This window comes from Tenrec ecaudatus, chromosome 9 (assembly GCF_050624435.1).
Source record: "Tenrec ecaudatus isolate mTenEca1 chromosome 9, mTenEca1.hap1, whole genome shotgun sequence".
Classification (NCBI taxonomy): Eukaryota; Metazoa; Chordata; class Mammalia; order Afrosoricida; family Tenrecidae; genus Tenrec; species Tenrec ecaudatus.
This window is the reverse complement of record NC_134538.1, coordinates 159,544,321-159,563,208: the sequence shown is the minus strand read 5'-3', so window position 1 is coordinate 159,563,208 and position 18,888 is coordinate 159,544,321. Positions and strand designations below refer to the sequence as shown.

Sequence of the window (18,888 nt, the reverse complement as noted above, 5' to 3'; positions counted from 1 at the left end):
TTCCACAACTCCATCCTACACCTGTCGTGACACGGCCGAACACTTCATTTATCTTTAGTTTTCACTGTTATTATTGCCTTTTGTCACCAGCATCTTTATAAGTCCAATTTTCATTTGTCTTTGGGAGTTGGAAACGTCACGTATAAACTTACAGTTTTCAGGAGCTGCAGATGTGGAAAAGCACAAGGGGCCGCAGCCATGTGTTCGGGTGAGGAAGAGGAGATGGACCCCACTGACAATGGCCCCGCTTGCAGAAGGTTCTGGGCCGTCTGCATTATGCCTGGCAACAGCGTGGTAGAACATAGTCAGAACACTGGAGTGTTTTCTGTGAGGTCCTTACGTTTTCTCCCTTTGTGCATTTTGCAGTCACATCTCCCTGCTCCCCAAATCTGCTCACCCGCTTTAGCAAGGCGGTCAGCATCTGGGCCCAGGTGCTCCAGCAAGCGCAGCCCACAGTAAAGGTGGTGAACTGAAAGTCATAGAACTGAGCACCTGTGAGCGAACACCCGAGGTCGGCGACACCAGCAAATGACACATGGAGACATGGAGTGCAGGGCATGTGGCGGAGGGTAAGACGTTCAGCACGCAGATGGGCTTGTGTCCGACCACCTGTAATTAGCCAGAGTCCCCACTTCCCATGTTGCTCTCCGTGCTTAAACGGCCTTGACTTCTTCACCAATGTCTTCCCCTCCACACTCAGGAATGCGAATCTGGGTTCAGGTCCAGCCTGGGTAAACTGAGGCCCTGGGAGAAGGTGCCCTGCCCCGAGGATGTGAGCCGCACCCAGCATCACGATGCTTCAAACAGGATGTCTTCGCTGCATCCGTCTGGTTCTCGTCCTTTGAGAGACAATCAGGTGCTGGGTCCAGTGTCCCTGCCCAGGCACCAGGGAGAAGGAGCAGGACTCTCAGCTGTGTCTCTGCCTTGGCTTGTCTGGGGGATGGATCTGTTTGTGCCCCATTCTGTTCCCTACCTCCTGGACCCTGGCCCATGTCCCATGACTGCCAGCCCAAGGTGAGCTGTCCAGGGACAGAAGGAGAGGGTTAGAGAGCAGGTGTCCCAGGTCTTGGGGACTCAGTCACCTGCGTGATCCCTGGAGCCGCATCTCCCAGACTGGGACATGCCCAAACCCCCAGGAGCGGACTGCCCTGGGGACCCACGTTAAGCTTCTACACCAGGCACTGCAGGAGAGGCACAGAGCCTCTGAGCTGGGGCCCACGCCTGAGAGCTGACAGCAGGAACCAGGGCAGACAGGACCTGGCTCTCAGTGCCCATACCTGGTGAGGGCTGTGTCTATAGCCAGATTGGACCAGGATCTGCTGTGGGAGGTGAGAGGGGTACCTATTCTCCACAGCCTGCAGTGAACCCCTGAGTTCCTGTGTCGTGTCCTGCATCTGGATGGGCAGAACATGGGTGAGCCCCACCTGCCTCCACTCCTGGGTGCCTCTGTAGCCCTGTCCCCATCTGTCACATGAAACTGGGTCTTGACGGTGAGGCCTCTACTCAGTGGCCACCTGGCACTCTGTCCTGGGTGAATTCAGGAAGGAAGGGATGGAAGGGGGAGGGCTGGGGCTGCATGCTCACTGCATAGATTCTGGAGGATGGGGTGATTTTGGAGCCTGCTCCTCACACTAACCACAGACACCTTCAGTCTGGGGGTGGGGAGGGGAAGCCCAGGGTCTCGATCCCACCCACTGCTCTGTCCCTTCTGCAAAGACTCAGGTCCTGGGAGACTCCCCTCCTGCCCAAAGCTCCGATCCACCTCTGCCAGCTCTCTCCACTGCAGGGAAGGAGAGGGTTGCCACTGAAGTTTGGATCAGGGACAGAGGGGCCAGGGAACGTGCAAGGCCACCCTGGCCCTGCTCACTGCCCTCCAAGGCAGGGAGAGCTCCACGAACAGCAGACAGAGCTGGCAATCAAGCAGCCGCTGGGACCTGGCAGACGCGGCTCAGGGCTCTGGGCAGGAGGGGAGTTCTGGAAGGCAGGAGAGCAGTGTAGCCCTGAGAGGAAGGGGCTGCGTGTGGGAGGGAGATGGTCGCTGCACAGGGACTCTCCCTGGATGGGGGTGTGGGGGGGTGTCCCTGCAAGGCCAGGAGGAGCATGGGTAGCAGAGCCCCTCGTCTGCAGGCTGAAGGGTTAGGGTAAGATGTGGAGGGAGGAGGGAGGGAGCAAAACAACTCACAGGGCGTCCTGAGGCCTGTGTAGTCCTGACTGTCCACACTGTCGTGCTGGGCTGAGCTCCATGGCGCTGATGCACACACTGCCTCCTGACCTAGACAGAGATCTTTTCCTGGGTATGGGGGGGCAGGGCTCCAGGGTCCAGCCAGGCTCTACTTGGGTCCCTTAGCCCTGAGGCATATGCGTACTGGCCTGCTGGCCGGAGGGACGGGGGCACACAGGACACCCCTTCCCAAGGCCATGCAGAGAAACTCATTCTGTGGAAGACCGCATGCCAATCTTTTACGAGCCCTGTAAGACTGAGTACAACACCCCCACCCCTTTGAAGTTTTCCGAAATGAAATCTGCGGGACCAGCCCTCTCTGTTTTCCCAGGGGATGGATCTGAACTTTTAACCTTGTGATTACAGCTCAACATTCAACCCACTGCACAACCAGGGTTCTTGTAGAAGACCTCCGCCCCGCCAGCTCAGAAACCCATTGCCATTGAGTCTGTCCCGACCCTACAGGACGGGGCAGAAGGGCACCAGGTTCTAGCCTGTCATGGCACGGAGGCAGACAGCCTCTCTGATTTCCTTCTGCGCCACTGCTGCTGCGTTTGACTGCTGACCTTTGTGTGGTCAGCTGAGTGTCCACCCCACTGTGCCACCAGGGCTCCATGCCCCTGTGGACCCCCACCCTTCTTCCTGGAGTTTGACCTGGCCTGCGTAAGGGTGGAGGACATCCCCCGGGCTTGTCCTGTGTCTACACGTGTAGACCCTCTGCAAAGGATGCTGTCGACCAGGTGAGAGCACACTGCTGTCAGATTCAGCACTCTAGAGAAGGGGTAGGCAGGTGACGGGTGGGTGGCAGGTGGGGTGGGGGCAGTGGAAATCCCCATCCAGTCTCAGCATGGACCCTCGCAGGAGGTGACTGTCAGCCACACACCTGGAGCTGGGGTCCCATCAGAGAAGTGATGGGAGAGGGTGCCTCCTTGGCTTCAAGGAGAAGTGGGAGAGTAGAGCTGGCGCCTCCTGGCGGAGAGATGGCCTCCACACCCCTGGGATCAGACCTCAGTCTTCCTCGTGTCCCCTTCAGTTGCTATTTCAGGAAATTGTCCTGCTGGCAGCTCCATGTCTGGAGAGGGAGGTGGCATCCTGTGTGATTGAGAGTGGGCAGGCCCTGCGGCTTTGGGGTCTTGTCGTTGGGGGTGCCGTGACTCGAGTCAGTTCTGATTCAGAGAGACCCTCTGTACAGCAGAGCACAACCCGCCTGGTCCAGCGCCCTGCCTGAGACAGTTCCTGTGCTCGAGCACACAGTTACGGCCATGGTGTCAGTCCGTCTCATCAATGGGCATCTTCTTTTTTGCCGAACCTCTAACTTGACCCAGCACGGTGTCCTTCTTCATCAACCGGTCTCTCCTGACACCATGTCCGTGTGACAAAGTCTCTCCATCCTCACGTGCCAGGAGCACTCTGGCCGCACTTCTTCCGGGACGGATGGGTGTATTCTCCTGGGAGTCCATGTGGCTTTCTATGTTCTTGGCCAGCGCCGACATTCAGACACCGCTCCTTCTCTGACCTTCCTCATCCGTTGCCCAACTTTCTCAGGACGACCCCATGGCGTGGGTTAGGCATGCCTCACTTAAGTGGCATCTTTGCTTCTGAGCACTTTTAGGAGCTCTTGTGCAGCAGATGGTCCTGCTGCCACCCTGTGCCCTGTGGTGTCTTCCCCGCAGCTTCCGAGGGCCTTGCTTGGGGTCTTGGATGACTTGGGCCAGAAACCCTACAGGTAGGAACGCTGCTCTCAGATGCCCCTAACCATGGCCTGACTCAGGACGGAGCCTCAAAGATGTCTCTGGTGACCACCATGTCACAGCGTGGTCGAGGCGCAGGGACACTGAGCCGCCTCAGTGGGGACACCTGCCCATGCACATGCTGAGCCACGGGCAGGAATCAGGATGTGGAAGCCAAACAATGCTTCCCAACTCTGTGCCTCGAGAACACAGAGAAGGCAGCAGCTCAGCCAACAGGGCCTGGTGTACTCGAGCGCTTTGTAAACCAACAGCTGTGGGGTCGATTCTGATGTGGGGTTGATTCTCGGGATCTGCAAGAAGCTGATGTGGCTGGCTGCTCACCCACCCAGAGGACCTCACAAGAAAGGCCTGGTGACCAACATCAGAGGAATTGGCCACGGGAAACCATACAGAGCACAGGGTAGGGCTGGACTCCATGGTGATGAATGAGGCTGACGGGCCCAAGCCCCTGCCGCTGCTGCTGGTGGTGGACGTGGTCTCCCACTGTGCCACACATGACACTCTCACTGTCATCTGCACGGGGGCACATTACCAGCCCTTTCTTCTGTGGGGCCAGGGCACATTACCAGCCCTTTCTTCTGTGGGGCTACTGGGTGGTGTCACCACCCTCCCTCCTCTAGGCTGGTAGCCAAGCAGCAACTGTCTGTGGCATGCGGGCCCTGAATAGTTAATCTGTCGCTGTGAGTCAGAATGAGGGAGTACTAATACCATAGATTTGATGCGGAAACGGCAGGTGGGGAAGGGGTTTGGGGTGCGGAAGGGGGATTGTGACAGGTTGCTGTCCAGACCCTCCAGGCCAGGATTCTGAGGTGGTCCCAGTGGGTCGATGTGAATTGAGGCTTCAGGTCAGTGAGCTGTGTCCACATCAGCAGCAAACAGCCTTGGGTTTGCTCCTGGCCAGGAATCCAAATCACATGGAGCCCCCTGCTGGAGGGGGCACTTTCTTGTGTGCTGCCAGCCCTGAGGATCCCCAGCTCCAAAGAGGACAAGAACCCTGGCTCCTACATGGGGGAGCTGCTTCCACACACTCTACACATAGATCAGGGCAAAGCAGGCAGCTCCCCAGAAAGCAATGGGCCATTTCCTGATTCACACCTGGAGGAGCTCACCTGGAGGAGCATGGGGCACTGTGAGGGGCATGCCGAGAGTTCAGGGGCAGGCGGGATATGGGGACCAGAAGGGTGTGGGGCGGGGCAGCAGCAGTGGTCCAGTTGGGAGAATTAGGAAGTGTCAAAGGGAGGGAGAGAGACACCTCCGGGGTGGGCTGGGAGCTGCCAGGATCAGCTTCTCCCCCTTGGCTGATCCAGGCAGAAACGGAGCTGGTGTTGGTTAATGCTTTCTCATCCCTGTAGTCATAGATGTTCAGATGAAGAAAATATCCAAAATGAACAAGGTCTGAGAGTTTCCAGGAGCTGGAGGGAAAGGCAGGCAGCTAAAGACCCTGCAATGCTTTCAGGAGTTCTTTCTCACACACACACACACACACACACACACACACACACACACACACACACACACCACCCCAACCCATGCTTACGGAGGAGGCGGGGGGTGGTGGTTGTTAGGACCTGGTTCTGACCGATGGCAACCTTGGTACCACACAACGGAAGATTGCCGGAGCGGTCAAGGACCTATAGGAGGTGGTTAAGGGCCGGTGCCGCACACCCAGAGGTGGCCGCTGGGCACGGCTCTAACTCGCACCTCCAAGTGGAACGTTCTCCGCGTGAAGGTAGGCAGCCAGCCCGTTGGATGGATGGCTGATGTCGGAGGGGATGTGTCCTCCGTGGGAGTCACGGTCCGTTGGTATTACGATAGGTTCGAGATGGAAGGCATGTAACTGCAGTGCCTGGCTGGGCTGCAGATAGGGAGGGGCTCCGTGGGCTAAAAGCACCTAGGTAGACTGTGACACGGTCTGAGTTAAGGGGGCCCCTGGGACAAGGGTGGCTCAGAAGGAGCCCTGGAGGCATAGTGCTTACGACTTGGGCTGCAAGTCACATAGTCAGCAGTTCAAAACCACCAACTGCTCCCTGTGAGAAAGATGGGGCTTTCTACTCCCATAGAGTTACAGTCTCAGAAACTCACAGGAGCAGTTCTACCCTGTCCTCTAGACTCGCTCAGAGCCAGTACAGACTACACTGCAGTGAGGGCAGCTCAGAGGCGTGTCGGTGGTACAGTGGTTAAATTCTTGGTTGTTAACTAAAAGGTTGGCAGTTCAAACCCAGCAGCTGCTTTCATAGAGATGCTATCTGATCACATAGAGACAACAGCCTAGGGAACCCCATGAAGCCGTTTCCCTCTGCCCCCCAGGGTCCCTATGAATCGGAATTGACTCAACATAGCACATAAGAGCAATACAACAGGGAGGCTCAAGGGTGTGGCCCCCAAAGGGAGACTGGATGGAGAAGGTGCCCAAGGACTGCACGTTGAGCCTGGGCTTTGGGCCATGTTTTAGGCCTGGACTCTGGGAGGTTGGGTGGATGTGGCATGGTGTGTGTGTGTGTGTGTGTGTGTGTGTGTGTGTGTGTGTGTGGCAGGTCAGGCATATGGCTGTGCAGGCGATTATTTAGAAATATAGACTGGAGCTCAGGGGAAGAGCAGACCTGGATTTGGTCAATGTCCCTCTGGTGAAGGGAGCCTTCTGAGTGGGTTTTCTGAGAGGTAGACCAGGGAGAGGGAAGAAGAGGGGGCCGGGGGTGGTGTCAGAACCATGAGAATGCCATCTTTAGTAAAAGGCCTATCAGATCAGGAGCCTGCGAAGGAGATGGGTGGGACAGTCAGGGTCCCAGGGGAACAAGCAGAGAACAGCCATGTCATCAAGGTGGCTTCAGTCATGGCCAACACGTCCCAGAAAGATGGAGTGGGGTATGGTCGGAGGGAGCTAAAGCCCTGGATGGACACAGTAGTGGTCTGTGGAAAGAGCTGGTGGGAAGAGGCTGTCATGCTTATCATTGCGACCCCTGCACTCGGCACTCAGGGCCACTTGGACCATTTCATCCTGGCAGGCAGCACGGCTCAGATGGAGCCAGAGCCTGATAACTGTGCATTGAATGAAATGACTGGTCCCCAGAGGAGGGGCGACTGAAAGGTTGGAAATTCAAGTCTACCTAGAGGTGGGAGAAAACCCTGACCACCTACCCCCACCAGTCAGCCATCGGCCACTCTGTCGTGGTCCGCCCATGGGGTCAAGCATCACTTTAAAAAGAAGAGGGGAAGGTAAGTGGACAGGGAAGAGTGAGCATGTCCATGGCTGGAGAAGACCACCCTAGATGTCACAGAACACCCTGTGTAGACACCGCTGGGCGTGAATCTCAGCGGATGTCGTCGGCATTTCAAGCCCTTTGTTGCTGTGCGGATGATCGGGGGCAGAGCGGCTGGTTTTCTGCTCTGCAATTCACCTGCCTTTCGTATTGTGACACCACACACACACACACACACACACACACACACACACACACACACACACACACACACACACACAGTAACAGCGCTCTCACCCCTCTCTCCCTGTGGTCGGCATCTGCTGTGTAAGCTTTCTCCGAAAACATGACAAAATCTCACACTGGGACAAAGGAAGGGAGGAAGAAAGTCCTGCTGGGCACGGCTCTCCTGTGGCCATCAGGGGGCTTAGCCCGGGGCAGGACTTGACTCCATAGCACAGGGGACAGGGTGGAGCGGCCGGCCTCTGCCCAGGCATTCTCCCACGGTGCTCCCTGCTCCCCACAAAGGACACTCTGTCCTTTGGGTATGTGGCTCTGTTCGCTCGGATTGGCTGGGTGCTTGGGAGTCTGGAAACAAAGCCAGGGGAGAGGAGGGGACCACATTCACCCAAAGTCCCCGTTCACAGGTCCCATGGGGAGCTGGCCCCCAACGCCATGGGCAACCACAGCATCATTAGGGAGTTTGTGCTGCTGGGCTTCTCCCATCTTCACGGGTTCCAGGCAGCGCTGTTTGCATTCATTCTGCCCATCTATGTACTGACCCTGGTGGGGAACCTGGCCATTGTCACGCTGACCTGCCTGGACTCCCGCCTGCACTCGCCCATGTATTTCTTCCTGAGCAACTTCTCCCTCATGGAGGTGCTGGTCACCTCCACCGTGGTGCCCCGGATGCTGGCCGACCTGCTGACCGCCCGCAAGACCATGACTCTGGCCGAATGCCTGACCCAGTCCTTCTTCTACTTCTCCCTGGGCTGCACCAACTTCCTGATCCTCACGGTCATGGCCTTCGACCGCTACGTGGCCATCTGCCGCCCCCTGCGCTACACCACCATCATGAACGGCCCGGTCTGCATCAAGCTGGTGGCGGCCTGCTGGGGCCTGGGCTTCCTCTCCATCATCTCGCCCACCCTGCAGAAGACACGGCTCTGGTTCTGCGGCCCCAACGTCATCGACCACTACTTCTGCGACTCGGCCCCACTGCTCCGGCTGTCCTGCTCGGACACCCGCCACATTGAGCGCATGGACTTCTTCCTGTCGCTGCTGTTCGTGCTGGTCACGGTGCTGCTCATCCTGGCCTCCTACGGCTTCATCGTGGCCGCCGTGCTGCGCATCCCCTCGGCCTCCGGGCGGCAGAAGGCTTTCTCCACCTGCGCCTCGCACCTCACCGTGGTCGTGCTGGGCTACGGCAGCACCATCTTCATCTACGTGCGGCCCGGCAAGGGCCACACCACACACCTCAACAAGGTGGTGGCTCTGATGACGGCCGTGGTCACCCCCTTCCTCAACCCCTTCATCTTCACCTTCCGGAATGAGAAGGTCAAGCAGGTCATCAACGACCTGGCCAAACGGCTCCTAGTTGGCAGCCCGGCAGCTGGCAGGTGAGGTGGCCGAGAGCCTCCACCCAGATGGGAGCCAGGTGCCCAGAGGGGCCACACTCCTTCTCTCTGGCTCTGAACCCCAGGAGCCTCTGCCCCTGCAGACACCCTCAGGACAAAGGTGGGGTCCCTGCTTGTGATAAAGGTGCTGTTGAAACCCCCTCTGGTCCTCAGTGGTCACTGTCCTCGCAAGGTTGTCCTTTCTCAGGCTTCAGCTGCAGGCCCAGGAGGGGTCCTCAGGAGGGACACAAGGCTCAGCTCAGATACAGCATAAACCTCTCCTTGACTCTGCTATCTGGGGTGTTCCTGGAGCAGAAGCTTCATGCCCAGGGTGCCCATCCTCCCTCCCAGACCCCAACGTTCCTGCTTCCCGGCCCCTTCTCTGGGGCCGGTCCCCCAGCCCCTTACGAAGAAAGGTTGTAAGGTTCATATTTTTGCCACTCTCTGGAAAACCCCACGGGAGCTGGCCATGCCTCTACATGCTGCCCCACCCACAGGGCTGGAGGAGCAGGTCCCAGGGGAGGGAAGTGCCCTCTGCAGGGAGCATTCTAGAAGCAGGTGGCTGGGGTCTCCAGGTCCCCAGGCCCATGAGGGTAAGGCAGAGATGGCAGACCTAGGCAAGGGTTGGGAGATGGCCAGGCAGGAGTGCCCAGGTGCCCATAGAAGGCCAGCAAGTCAGCGTGAGCTGGGCCAGAGGTGGCGCAGGACTGATCTCTCCAGGCACACCATCTGGGGAGTGGCCCAGGCTCCCAGCTCCTGCTCCCAAGCTGCTCTCTTCACAGGACACCAGGGGGCAGTCGTGGATGGAGCCGTGGGGACCCAGCCTCCTGATCAGTGTTTCCTTAAACTGGGGACCACAGGCCATTTTCCCAGAGCGGGCCCCCTCACCCAAAGAGGTGGGAGAAGAGTTTCTCAGCCGGAGAACTTGCTTTCCTCCACCTCCCCAGGGCCCAATTACTCTGCTCTCTGCAAACTTTGTGACAGACTGGGGAACTAACTGGGAACAATTATCTCCTGCTGCTCTGAGAGTTCCAGTCCTGAAGCAGCCAGCCCACAAGGCCAGGCAGGTGGCCTTCCAGAAGGACTCCTTCCTGTGGCCACACCCTGCCCACCCCTCCTGGAAATCAGCCTCTCTCACTGTCTCCACCCAGCTCCAGAGACGGTCTCTGGCTGGCCAGCCTGGGGTCTCCATCACAGCCCAACAAGCACACCCATGACACCCCAAGCGATGTTTCCACGAAATAATCACTTCCACATCCACAACATTCTATCAACCATGCCCCTAACACCCCTACAGCCGTGGTTAGGATACCCCAAACAGTTTCTATATTACCCAGCAACCATGCCCGTGACACCCAGTTGCCCTCACGAAACCGCAGCAGCTACGTGGATGACAACCACCGAACCACGTCCACACGTGCCCACATCATGCTCATGACCCACCAACAAGTGCATCCACAGACACTGGTGTCCAGTGTGCTTCGTGTAGCAGCGCCCACATGCCCTGGGAGCTCACCAGGAGAGCGCACCCTCAGGCCCTTCCTAGACGCACACCCCCCAAGAGCCGAGCTTAGGCGCTGCATGTTAACAGATCCTCAAGCGATTCTTGTGAAGAGAAGCAGATGGAATTTCCAATTTTAAAAATGTGTATGAAAGCCCTCAGCCCAACTTCAGGGGTGTTCTCAGCATTAAGGGGCCATTGCTGTGCTCAGCATTAACACGCTGAGCTGCTAACTGACCCCTGAGGGGCTGAAGTCCACCCAGAGGTGCCTCAGAAGAGAGGCCCCACGATCTACCTCCAACAAGTCATCAGCGCAAGACCTTGCAGATCTGGCTCCTCTCAGACATGTGAGGGGGCTTCGCATGCAGAGCTGGCTGGTGGGAGCTGGCCGCAGCGCTTGTGCACACAACGGATTGAGGCAGAGCGCAGTAAGACCACCTCTGCCCTGGCTCTGATAACGGCAGGCTGGCCCACATGCCATGCTCCCCTGCGGAGCCCCGGCAATGGCTCGTGCTCCAAATTCACCATCGAACCTGATTACTGAAGACAGGTGCGTGGCCGGGCTTCATCGAAGTCTAGCCCCAGATGAAGAAAAGTGCGTTCTACAGTAGTGGTTCTCCGCCTTCCTCGTGCCGCCACCCTCTCATAACACAGTTCCTCAGGTGACGGTGACCCCCAGCCATCAAATTATTTCCTCAGGTGACGGTGACCCCCAGCCATCAAATTATTTCCGTTGCTACTTCATCACGGTCATTTTGCTACTGTTGTGAATCGGGCGACCCCTGTGAAAGGGTCGTTCGACCCCCAAAGGGGTCGAGACCCACAGGTTGAGAACTGCTGTTCTACAGGGAGGTCAGGATGTAAGCAAAATGAGGCAGGCAATGACATGGCCGATGGGGCGGCCAGCGAAGCCGGCATGTTGGGAGCTGGCATTAAGGAGTGGGTTCCAGCAGACTGGCTGTGGGTGTCCTCACGAATCGGATCAGAGCCCCTGGGGACTTGAAAGGGTCATCGGAAAGAGGTGCCCTCATGGACATGAGGACTCACGAACACAGTGGGCTTCACAGTGGGGGCAGCCTCTCCCGGCCTCTGGGTATGTGTCAGACAGAGCAGGACTCGGCCGGATTCCCTTGCCTTTAACACGGTGAATCCTTTTCAGAATCCTTTCCCTCCGGGGACAGGACCGTGCGGTTGGCTCCCATAGGAGCAGCTACTGCCTGCACCCAGACAAGGAGAGGGGCAAAGACGCTGGCTGAAAGGGAAGCTCAACCCCAGAGCAAAAGGGCAGGAGCCCTTCTGCGAGCCAGTCATTTCAAGGTTCAGAAACTTAACACAGCCACGGTTACCTGCAGGGACCCAGGGGCTGCAGGAACGGGCTCACATAGTGAGCAGGAGTGAGGGTGGCCCAAGGCCGGGCGGTGTTTCCATATGTTGTACCTGACATGGTTGTGGGTCGGAACAGACTTGACGGCACCGAACAACAGCGACTGTTAAAAAATAAATAATGGAAACATGCACAGCCAAATGCTTTGTGTTCCAAACCCAGTGCTTTTATTATAAAAACCGCGAGATCTCCTGTTTTGCTTTGATCTCTGACGTTTCAGCCTCTGCATCTATTGTGTCAGCGTGGTGGGCGTTCTGTGTGTGATGGTGAGCTACAGAGAGTCTCTTCCCAACTCCAGGTCGGTAGCTTGCAATTGGCCATGGTGCCCGAACATGAACTGCGAGGGCCAAACCTTGCCCATGAAAGCTAAACCGCTGGACTGCCGTCACCTTTCCCAGCAGCCAGTGGATGCTGCAATCACATTGCTGACATCTGGAAATGCAAGGCTCAAACGATCGCTCTGCTGGGTTCGTACAAACACAGTCTCCTGCAGGCAACTCGGAAAGGTCCCCCCTCCCCCACCCACCCGAGGCTCCCTTCCGGCTGGCCAGCCTTCAAACTAACCCTGAGTGTGCAGAGCTTCCGCACAGGACCCACGCCTGACCAGCGCATGAGAGATGGTATTTGCTTCTTCAACTTTCCTCATCAAAACTTCCACACCTTTAATTTCTTGATCCCTACTGAACTTCGATCCCCCAAGACCCGCAGTTTGAAACCACCGGCAGCTCTGTGAGAGATGGGTGGGGCTTTCTACTCTTGTAAAGAGTTACTGTCTCAGAAACTCACAGGGACAGTTCTACCCTGTCTTGTAGGGTCACTCAGGGGTGTGGCACTGTGGGTTAGGTGTTGGACCAGTAAGTGTACAGCAAATGGTTCAAACTCACCAACCACTCTGTGGGGCAAAGATGAGGTGGTCCGCCCCTGGAAGGACTTGGAGCCCCGGTCACCCTGTGGAGGCGCTCTGCTCTGCTCTGCAGGGTTGCTACTTAGCTGGAATCCACTTGAGGGCAGTGGGCTTGGTTTTGTGGACTTAGTCCTCAAAACCATCCAGCTACCTGTATGACAGCGAGTGCTGGTGCTGCCCTTGGGAGCCCTGCCTTTCTGATGGACACTGCCAGACCACAGTCTGAGTGGGCAATGGAGGGCAGGTGGGCAAGGAGGGTATTTGGGAGGGAGAAAGGGCAGGCACTTCAGCGACTGGGCCAGCCAGTGTTTGACTCAGTTGTGGTTGTTTATTCAAGCCTCACCATCTCCCACCCCACCCCACCCCCTCCAACGCCATCTTGCAGCTGTGTTCCAGCATAAACCACTTCTGACAACCACACCAAAGAACTTCAGTGGCCAGACGCATGGTTCCTATCTCCTGGGGGAAATGGCTTCCTAGCCAAAGGGACTGTGGGCCTCCACAAGCAACTAACCTTTGCCTATTGTGTGAGTCTGGGTACATTAGAGAAACAAATCCACAAAAAACTCATACGTATAAGAGAGAGTTTTATATAAAGGGTAAGTGCACATCAAGAAAACATCCCAACCCAGTGCTGCCCATGCCCACAAGTCCAACATTAACCCACATGTCTGACACACCAATCTACAGAGTCATCCTCCCTCTCACAAAACTCACACTGTGATGCCGACTGCAGGAGGAAAGCCAAATCAGTGAATATGTAAACATCTCAGCGCTGGCAGGGGTCTCCACAAGGCTGCTCCAGCACCCAGGGCTGCATCGGAGTAAGTCCATGTGGCTTTTCCTCAGGGATGTCTTGCAGGAAGTAAGCCTTGCCAGCTGAAGCAGGGAACTACCTAAGGCAGCTGCACCATCAGAAAGCAAGAGACCTGAGAACTAGAAAGGCGAGGTTCACTGAGCCATTTATCTCTCTGCCCTTCAATTAACCCCACATGTGTTTATGGGTCAGGTTGACCCAATAAGCTTTAACTAACTCACCTCTGGACTGAAGGATATCTTCACAGTCATATAGGTGCCATTCAATGTCTTTCCCATGTCTGTGAGTGCTACTGTGACCCAGAAAAGAGGCAAATAAAAGACAAACTGCATACACATCTCTACCAATGACGCTGGGTCCAGAATGACTTTCTACCAACACACGATTTGTCCCCAGTGCTGGAGAGGGAACCAGCAAGCAGGGTGAGGAAGGTGTCCCTGGAAGGATGGCCATTGTATGAATCTGGTGAGAACTGGATGTAGACTCGCTAATGAAGGGCTGGCTTCAGTTCCAGCGCATGCTGGCCTCCATGAGAGCAACCTCTGGATGAGAAGGAAGGTGAAGTTTCGAGGATGGAGAGATGGCAAAGAACCAGAAGAGCCCTTGAGGAAGGGGTGGAGTCCATCCTGTCAATCAGGTTATAGTCAATGAAGCCTCTGTGTGGCCTTCTCCTGAGGATTCTGGGAATTCCTGTCTTCCTCCCTGGAGGCTGGACACACACTCTCTGTGAGAGACATTCCTGTTGATGCGCCACATGGAGATAAGCTGATGGAGCCGGAGTCCTGGAGCTGGAGGAGTCACCTGGAAACCCACACCAGCGCTGAGATGCTTCCACAGCCACTGAGTCCACAAGACTTTCTACCCACTGGCCTGTGATCTTCCTGCATTCGGCGGCATCTGTGCATGTGTTGTATGGGTCTGAATAGCAATTTACAGACTGGTAGTGGACATAAGGGCTAATATTGGACTTATGGACGTGATCTGGACTGGGCTGGGATGTTTTCTTAATATACCATTACTCTTTATATACAGCTCTTTCTCATACACATGAGGGTCTCTGGATTTGCTTCTCTCGTCTACTTGGCCTAACACAGACACATTGCTGTCACTTTGAGCAGCTGTTTTTCCCTGGAGCTGCAGACTCTGAGTTCAGGACAGCAGCCAAGGACCCAGGAGCCGGCGGTGCCCAGGGCAGCCTGTGGCTAAGTGGGAGAGGAAGTGATCAAAACGGCATGGAATCCATGGCACATTCGTTCTCTTCTCTCTCCGGAGATGGGGCCTCACGGTGAAAACCCACATTTCCTTCCTCCTGAAGGACCAAGGGTCACTGGTTGCTTCCGGGCAAGGCTCGCTGAAGCCGTATGGAACGGAATGGCCATGAGGCTAAAAACAAAGCGAAAATGCATGTAAAGGGGGCTTGCTGAGTGTGACCAGATACGCAGTGTGCTCAGAAGGGTCACGTGAATGTGTTCCTTGTCCTTGCCCTTGTGCTAGACCAGTCGCTCTTCCAGGGGGCAAGCCGAGAACAAGTGGGGAGGCAAAGGTAGCACACCCGCCCGAGTCCGTGCTCCGATAGGAAGCTGGAGGAGAAACAAGAGCCCAGAGCAGAAGCAAAGCCTGGCACCCACAGAGAGCCCCTGAGGTGGGGTGGGTGGGCTGCCCTGGCAGCTGGAGCAAATGCCCCTAGGCAGGGCTGGGCTGGGCTGGGCGGGCTGGGGAGGAGCCAGGAAGCTCACGGTGGGAAACGGTGGGACAGTGGGCAAGCTGGACTCAGGCTCCCCCCGGCGGAACCACCAGCACTCCCTCCTGTGCGTCCACAGGGTGGGCTGTCCCTGAGTCTGCTGTTTGCAGGAAGTTGGTCATTTGGATTTTCTTTAAGTAAGTGAAGGAGGAGAACATGCGTCCAGCTTGATGCAACCATGTTGTTTTTATCCCTCTAGGGCCTCAGCGGTGTGGCGGTTCTATGTTGGGCTGCCAGCCACAAGGTCAGAGGTTCAAAACCATCATGCCCTCTGAGGGAGAAAGATGAGGCGTTCTGCTCCTGTACAGAGTCACACACTCGGAAACCCACAGGGGCAGTTCTACCCTGCCCTAGAGGGTCACAGTGCGCCAGAATCAACTTGACAGTCGTGAGCTGAGGAGCGTGGAGTTTCTATTGACAGAAAGCCTGTGGCACAGCATGCACGTGGGGGCCATTTGAGGCGACCAAGGACAGGTGGAAGCTATGGCAACACCATAGCTGAGACCCTTGTCAGTTTCAGATGAGAGTTGAGGAGAGGTGAATGGTGGGGGGGGGAGTGGGGGAAAAGGGAGAGAGGGGGCGGGGCTGGAGGAACACCATGCAAAACACACTTCGTGTAACCTGTGTCTCTATCAGCATGGCTGGACGGAGGCTGCGTATTGGAAGATGCGCTAGCACACCTCGGCCGCACCCCACTGGAGGTCACCTGCCGGAGAGACATGGTATCCGATCCTTTGGAAGCCTCTGCAGCCCAGACCATTCCTGGGGAAATCGTTTTGAATTTAAAGAATTTGTAAGGCCTTTCTGCTAATGGGGTGTAAGCTAACTGGTTTCCTGAGGGTAACTGCGCAGTGGTGACCTTATAACATCTCCCTAACATTCTGCATGCCACTCAGGTGTCTCCTCACTGGAGGGTGTCTCTCTCTCACTGTCTCTCTCTCACACACACACTCATGTATACACACATGCATGCACACCATATTACACACACATGCATGCATACACATACACACATGCACGCACACATACCATATTACACACACACGCCATATTCCACACATACCACATACTTAGCCCCTTATCACTACACACATAATATACACATACACACACACCACATATCCCACATACACACATATTCCCCCGCCCACACTCCCTCATTACACAGACCCACTATGCACATACCACAAGCCACATAGACCGCACACACATATATACCACACATCGCACAAATCACATACACCCATGACAGTCACTACACACACCACACAGCACATACTCTGCAGAAACACCTCGTACTGAGCCCCCTCATACCACCACACACACTACACACACCACAGACATAGACACCACACACATCCCACACCATCCACTCTACATGTCCCCCACACCCACTAGCCACATCCAGTGCACACAGCACCCACCATGCACACTAGAGGCTGATCCCTTCACACACACCTTCATGCCACCCACTCTGGGGCTGGAGAGCGTGCCCATCAGAGGGCAATCCATGGTGCTCCTCCCTGGATGGATGTCCACTCGCGTCCCCCTTGCTGAGCACCCACTCCTCACGCCCCTGCCCTGCAGACTCTGAGAACGTGAGGCTGCCCATGGGTGAGGGAGCACTTCCCTGATGGTCAGTGAGATCCACCAAGTAGCGGGAGAACTCCTTGGAGCTGCTCCCTCGGGGACACAGAAGAAACAAGCTGGGGAGGCCAGGCCACATGGGACCCCTTGCCTGTGTCCACCAGACCCCTTCCTGGGCTCAGGCCGCCTTGTGGAGGCCCTTCAGCCTCTGCAGCTGCCCCCTCACCACGGCCTTGACCGTCTCGTTGCGGAAGGTAAGGATGAAGGGGTTGAGGCAGGGGGTCAGGATGGAGGTCACCAGGGCAACCACCTTGTTGACGTCCACTGCGTGGGCCTTGCCCGCCCGCACATACAGGAAGATGGTGCTGCTGTAGCCGATGAAAACCAGGGTGAGGTGGGAGCCGCACGTGGAAAAGGCCTTCTGGCGGCCGCTGGCTGAGGGCATGCGCAGCACCGTGCTCACGATGTAGCCGTAGGAGACGAGGGTCACCAGGAAGGAGCTGAGGACAAAGGCCAGCGCCATCAGGAAGTCCCAGAATTCCAGCAGCCTGGTGTCGGAGCAGGCCAGCTGCAGCAGGGGGACGTTGTCGCAGAAGAAGTGGTTGATGGCGTTGCCTCGGCAGTAGTTGAGCTGAGCCCGGGAGAGGACGGTGGGCACCATGGCTAGGAAGGGGGCTGCCCAGGCTGCCCCTGCCAGCCGGACGCAGACTGCCCCGCTCATCAGCGTGCCGTAGCGCAGTGGGTGGCAGATGGCCACGAAGCGGTCCAGGGCCATGTCGGCCAGGATGAGGAAGGAGGTGGAGCCCAGCGAGAAGTAGAAATAGAACTGGGCCAGGCAGCCCGCGAAGGAGATGGCCTTGCGGAGGCTCAGCAGGTCTGAGAGCATCCTGGGCACCGCCGTCATGGTCACCAGGATCTCCAGCAGGGAGAAGTTACCCAAGAAGAAGTACATGGGGGTGTGGAGGTGGCTGTCGGCCACGACCATGGCGATGATGATGGCGTTCCCCACGAAGGCCAGAAGGTAGAGCGCCAGGAAGGGCCCATATAGCAGGGTCTGCAACCCACCCAACGAGGAGAAGCCCACCAGGATGAACTCGGAGGGCTGACTCCAATTTGCCATGACCTGGGTCCAGTCCCTGGCTGGGAGAAAAAGCAGAGGCTGAGCTGGACAGACTGAGGGACACAATCAGGGATGGAGAGTTCCTGACAGTGAAACAGGTGGAGGGAGAGAGGAGCAGGGAGAGAAAGGCAGGTGGACAGTCAGCAGCAAAGACAGGACTGCTGAGCCGAGGTGGGGAGTGTAGACACGTGGAGAGGGATGGAGTGCTGTGTGCAGTCAGCTGCCAGCAGAGACTGACCAAGGAAGAGAGACTGCAAACTGGGGACCAGAGGGGCATGGAGGAACGGGGTGAGTGAGGTGGAGATATGAGAGATTAGAGAGCCATTCATAAGGTGGGGCAGGGGGGAAGGAGAGCAAGAAGGGGGTAGCAAGAAGAGAGGGAGAGGAGTTATGAGCAGGAGAGAGGAGGGGAGAGGAAATCAAAGAGAGGAAGAAGAGAGAAAGGAGAAAGGGGATGAAAAGAGAGAGAAAGAGAGAGCAGAGAGGGGGAGATACGGAAAGAGAGGCGAAAGAAGGGAGAGAAAGGAGAGAGGCAGAAAGAGAAGAGAGGGGGAGAGCAGATACACACAGAAAGAGTAAAGAGAGGAAAGCAAGACAGAGAGCGGCAGAGAGATGAGAGGGGGAGAGAGGAGAGAAAGCCCAGTAAGAAAAACAGATGGAGGAGGGGTGAGAGGAGAAAAAGAGAGCGAGAGAAGGGAGCGGGAAAGCGAGCAAGGAGGTCAAGGAGAGAGTGAGAAAGAAGAGAGGAAAAGGTGGGGAGAGGAGAGCAAGAATAGAGAGAGAGAGGCTTAAGGAGAGAAAGAGACACAGAGAGAGAGGGAGGAGGAGACCAAGCAGGGGGGGGGGGGAGAGAGAAACACAGAGGGAGGAGAGGGAGGAGGAGACCAAGGGGGGGGGGGAGAGAGACACACAGAGGGAGGAGAGGGAGGAGGAGACCAAGGGGGGGGGGAGAGACACAGAGGGAGGAGAGGGAGGAGGAGACCAAGGGGGGGGGACACAGAGGGAGGAGAGGGAGGAGGAGACCAAGCAGGGGGGAGAGAGAGAGAGGG

General features: G+C 56.7%; 2 protein-coding genes across 2 annotated transcripts; one reads left to right on the top strand and one right to left on the bottom strand.

Annotated features, from left to right (window-relative positions):
* The first annotated feature begins 7,844 nt into the window (after nucleotides 1-7,844).
* LOC142456617 (olfactory receptor 6V1-like) lies at nucleotides 7,845-8,792 on the top strand. Its single transcript, XM_075557769.1, has one exon. The coding sequence runs from the start codon at nucleotides 7,845-7,847 to the stop codon at nucleotides 8,790-8,792; it is 948 nt and encodes a 315-aa protein (XP_075413884.1).
* An 8,105-nt stretch (nucleotides 8,793-16,897) lies between these two features.
* OR6V1 (olfactory receptor family 6 subfamily V member 1) lies at nucleotides 16,898-17,839 on the bottom strand. The gene has a single exon (XM_075557427.1). It carries the CDS (start codon nucleotides 17,837-17,839, stop codon nucleotides 16,898-16,900), a length of 942 nt encoding a protein of 313 aa, XP_075413542.1.
* Between the last annotated feature and the right edge of the window lie 1,049 nt (nucleotides 17,840-18,888).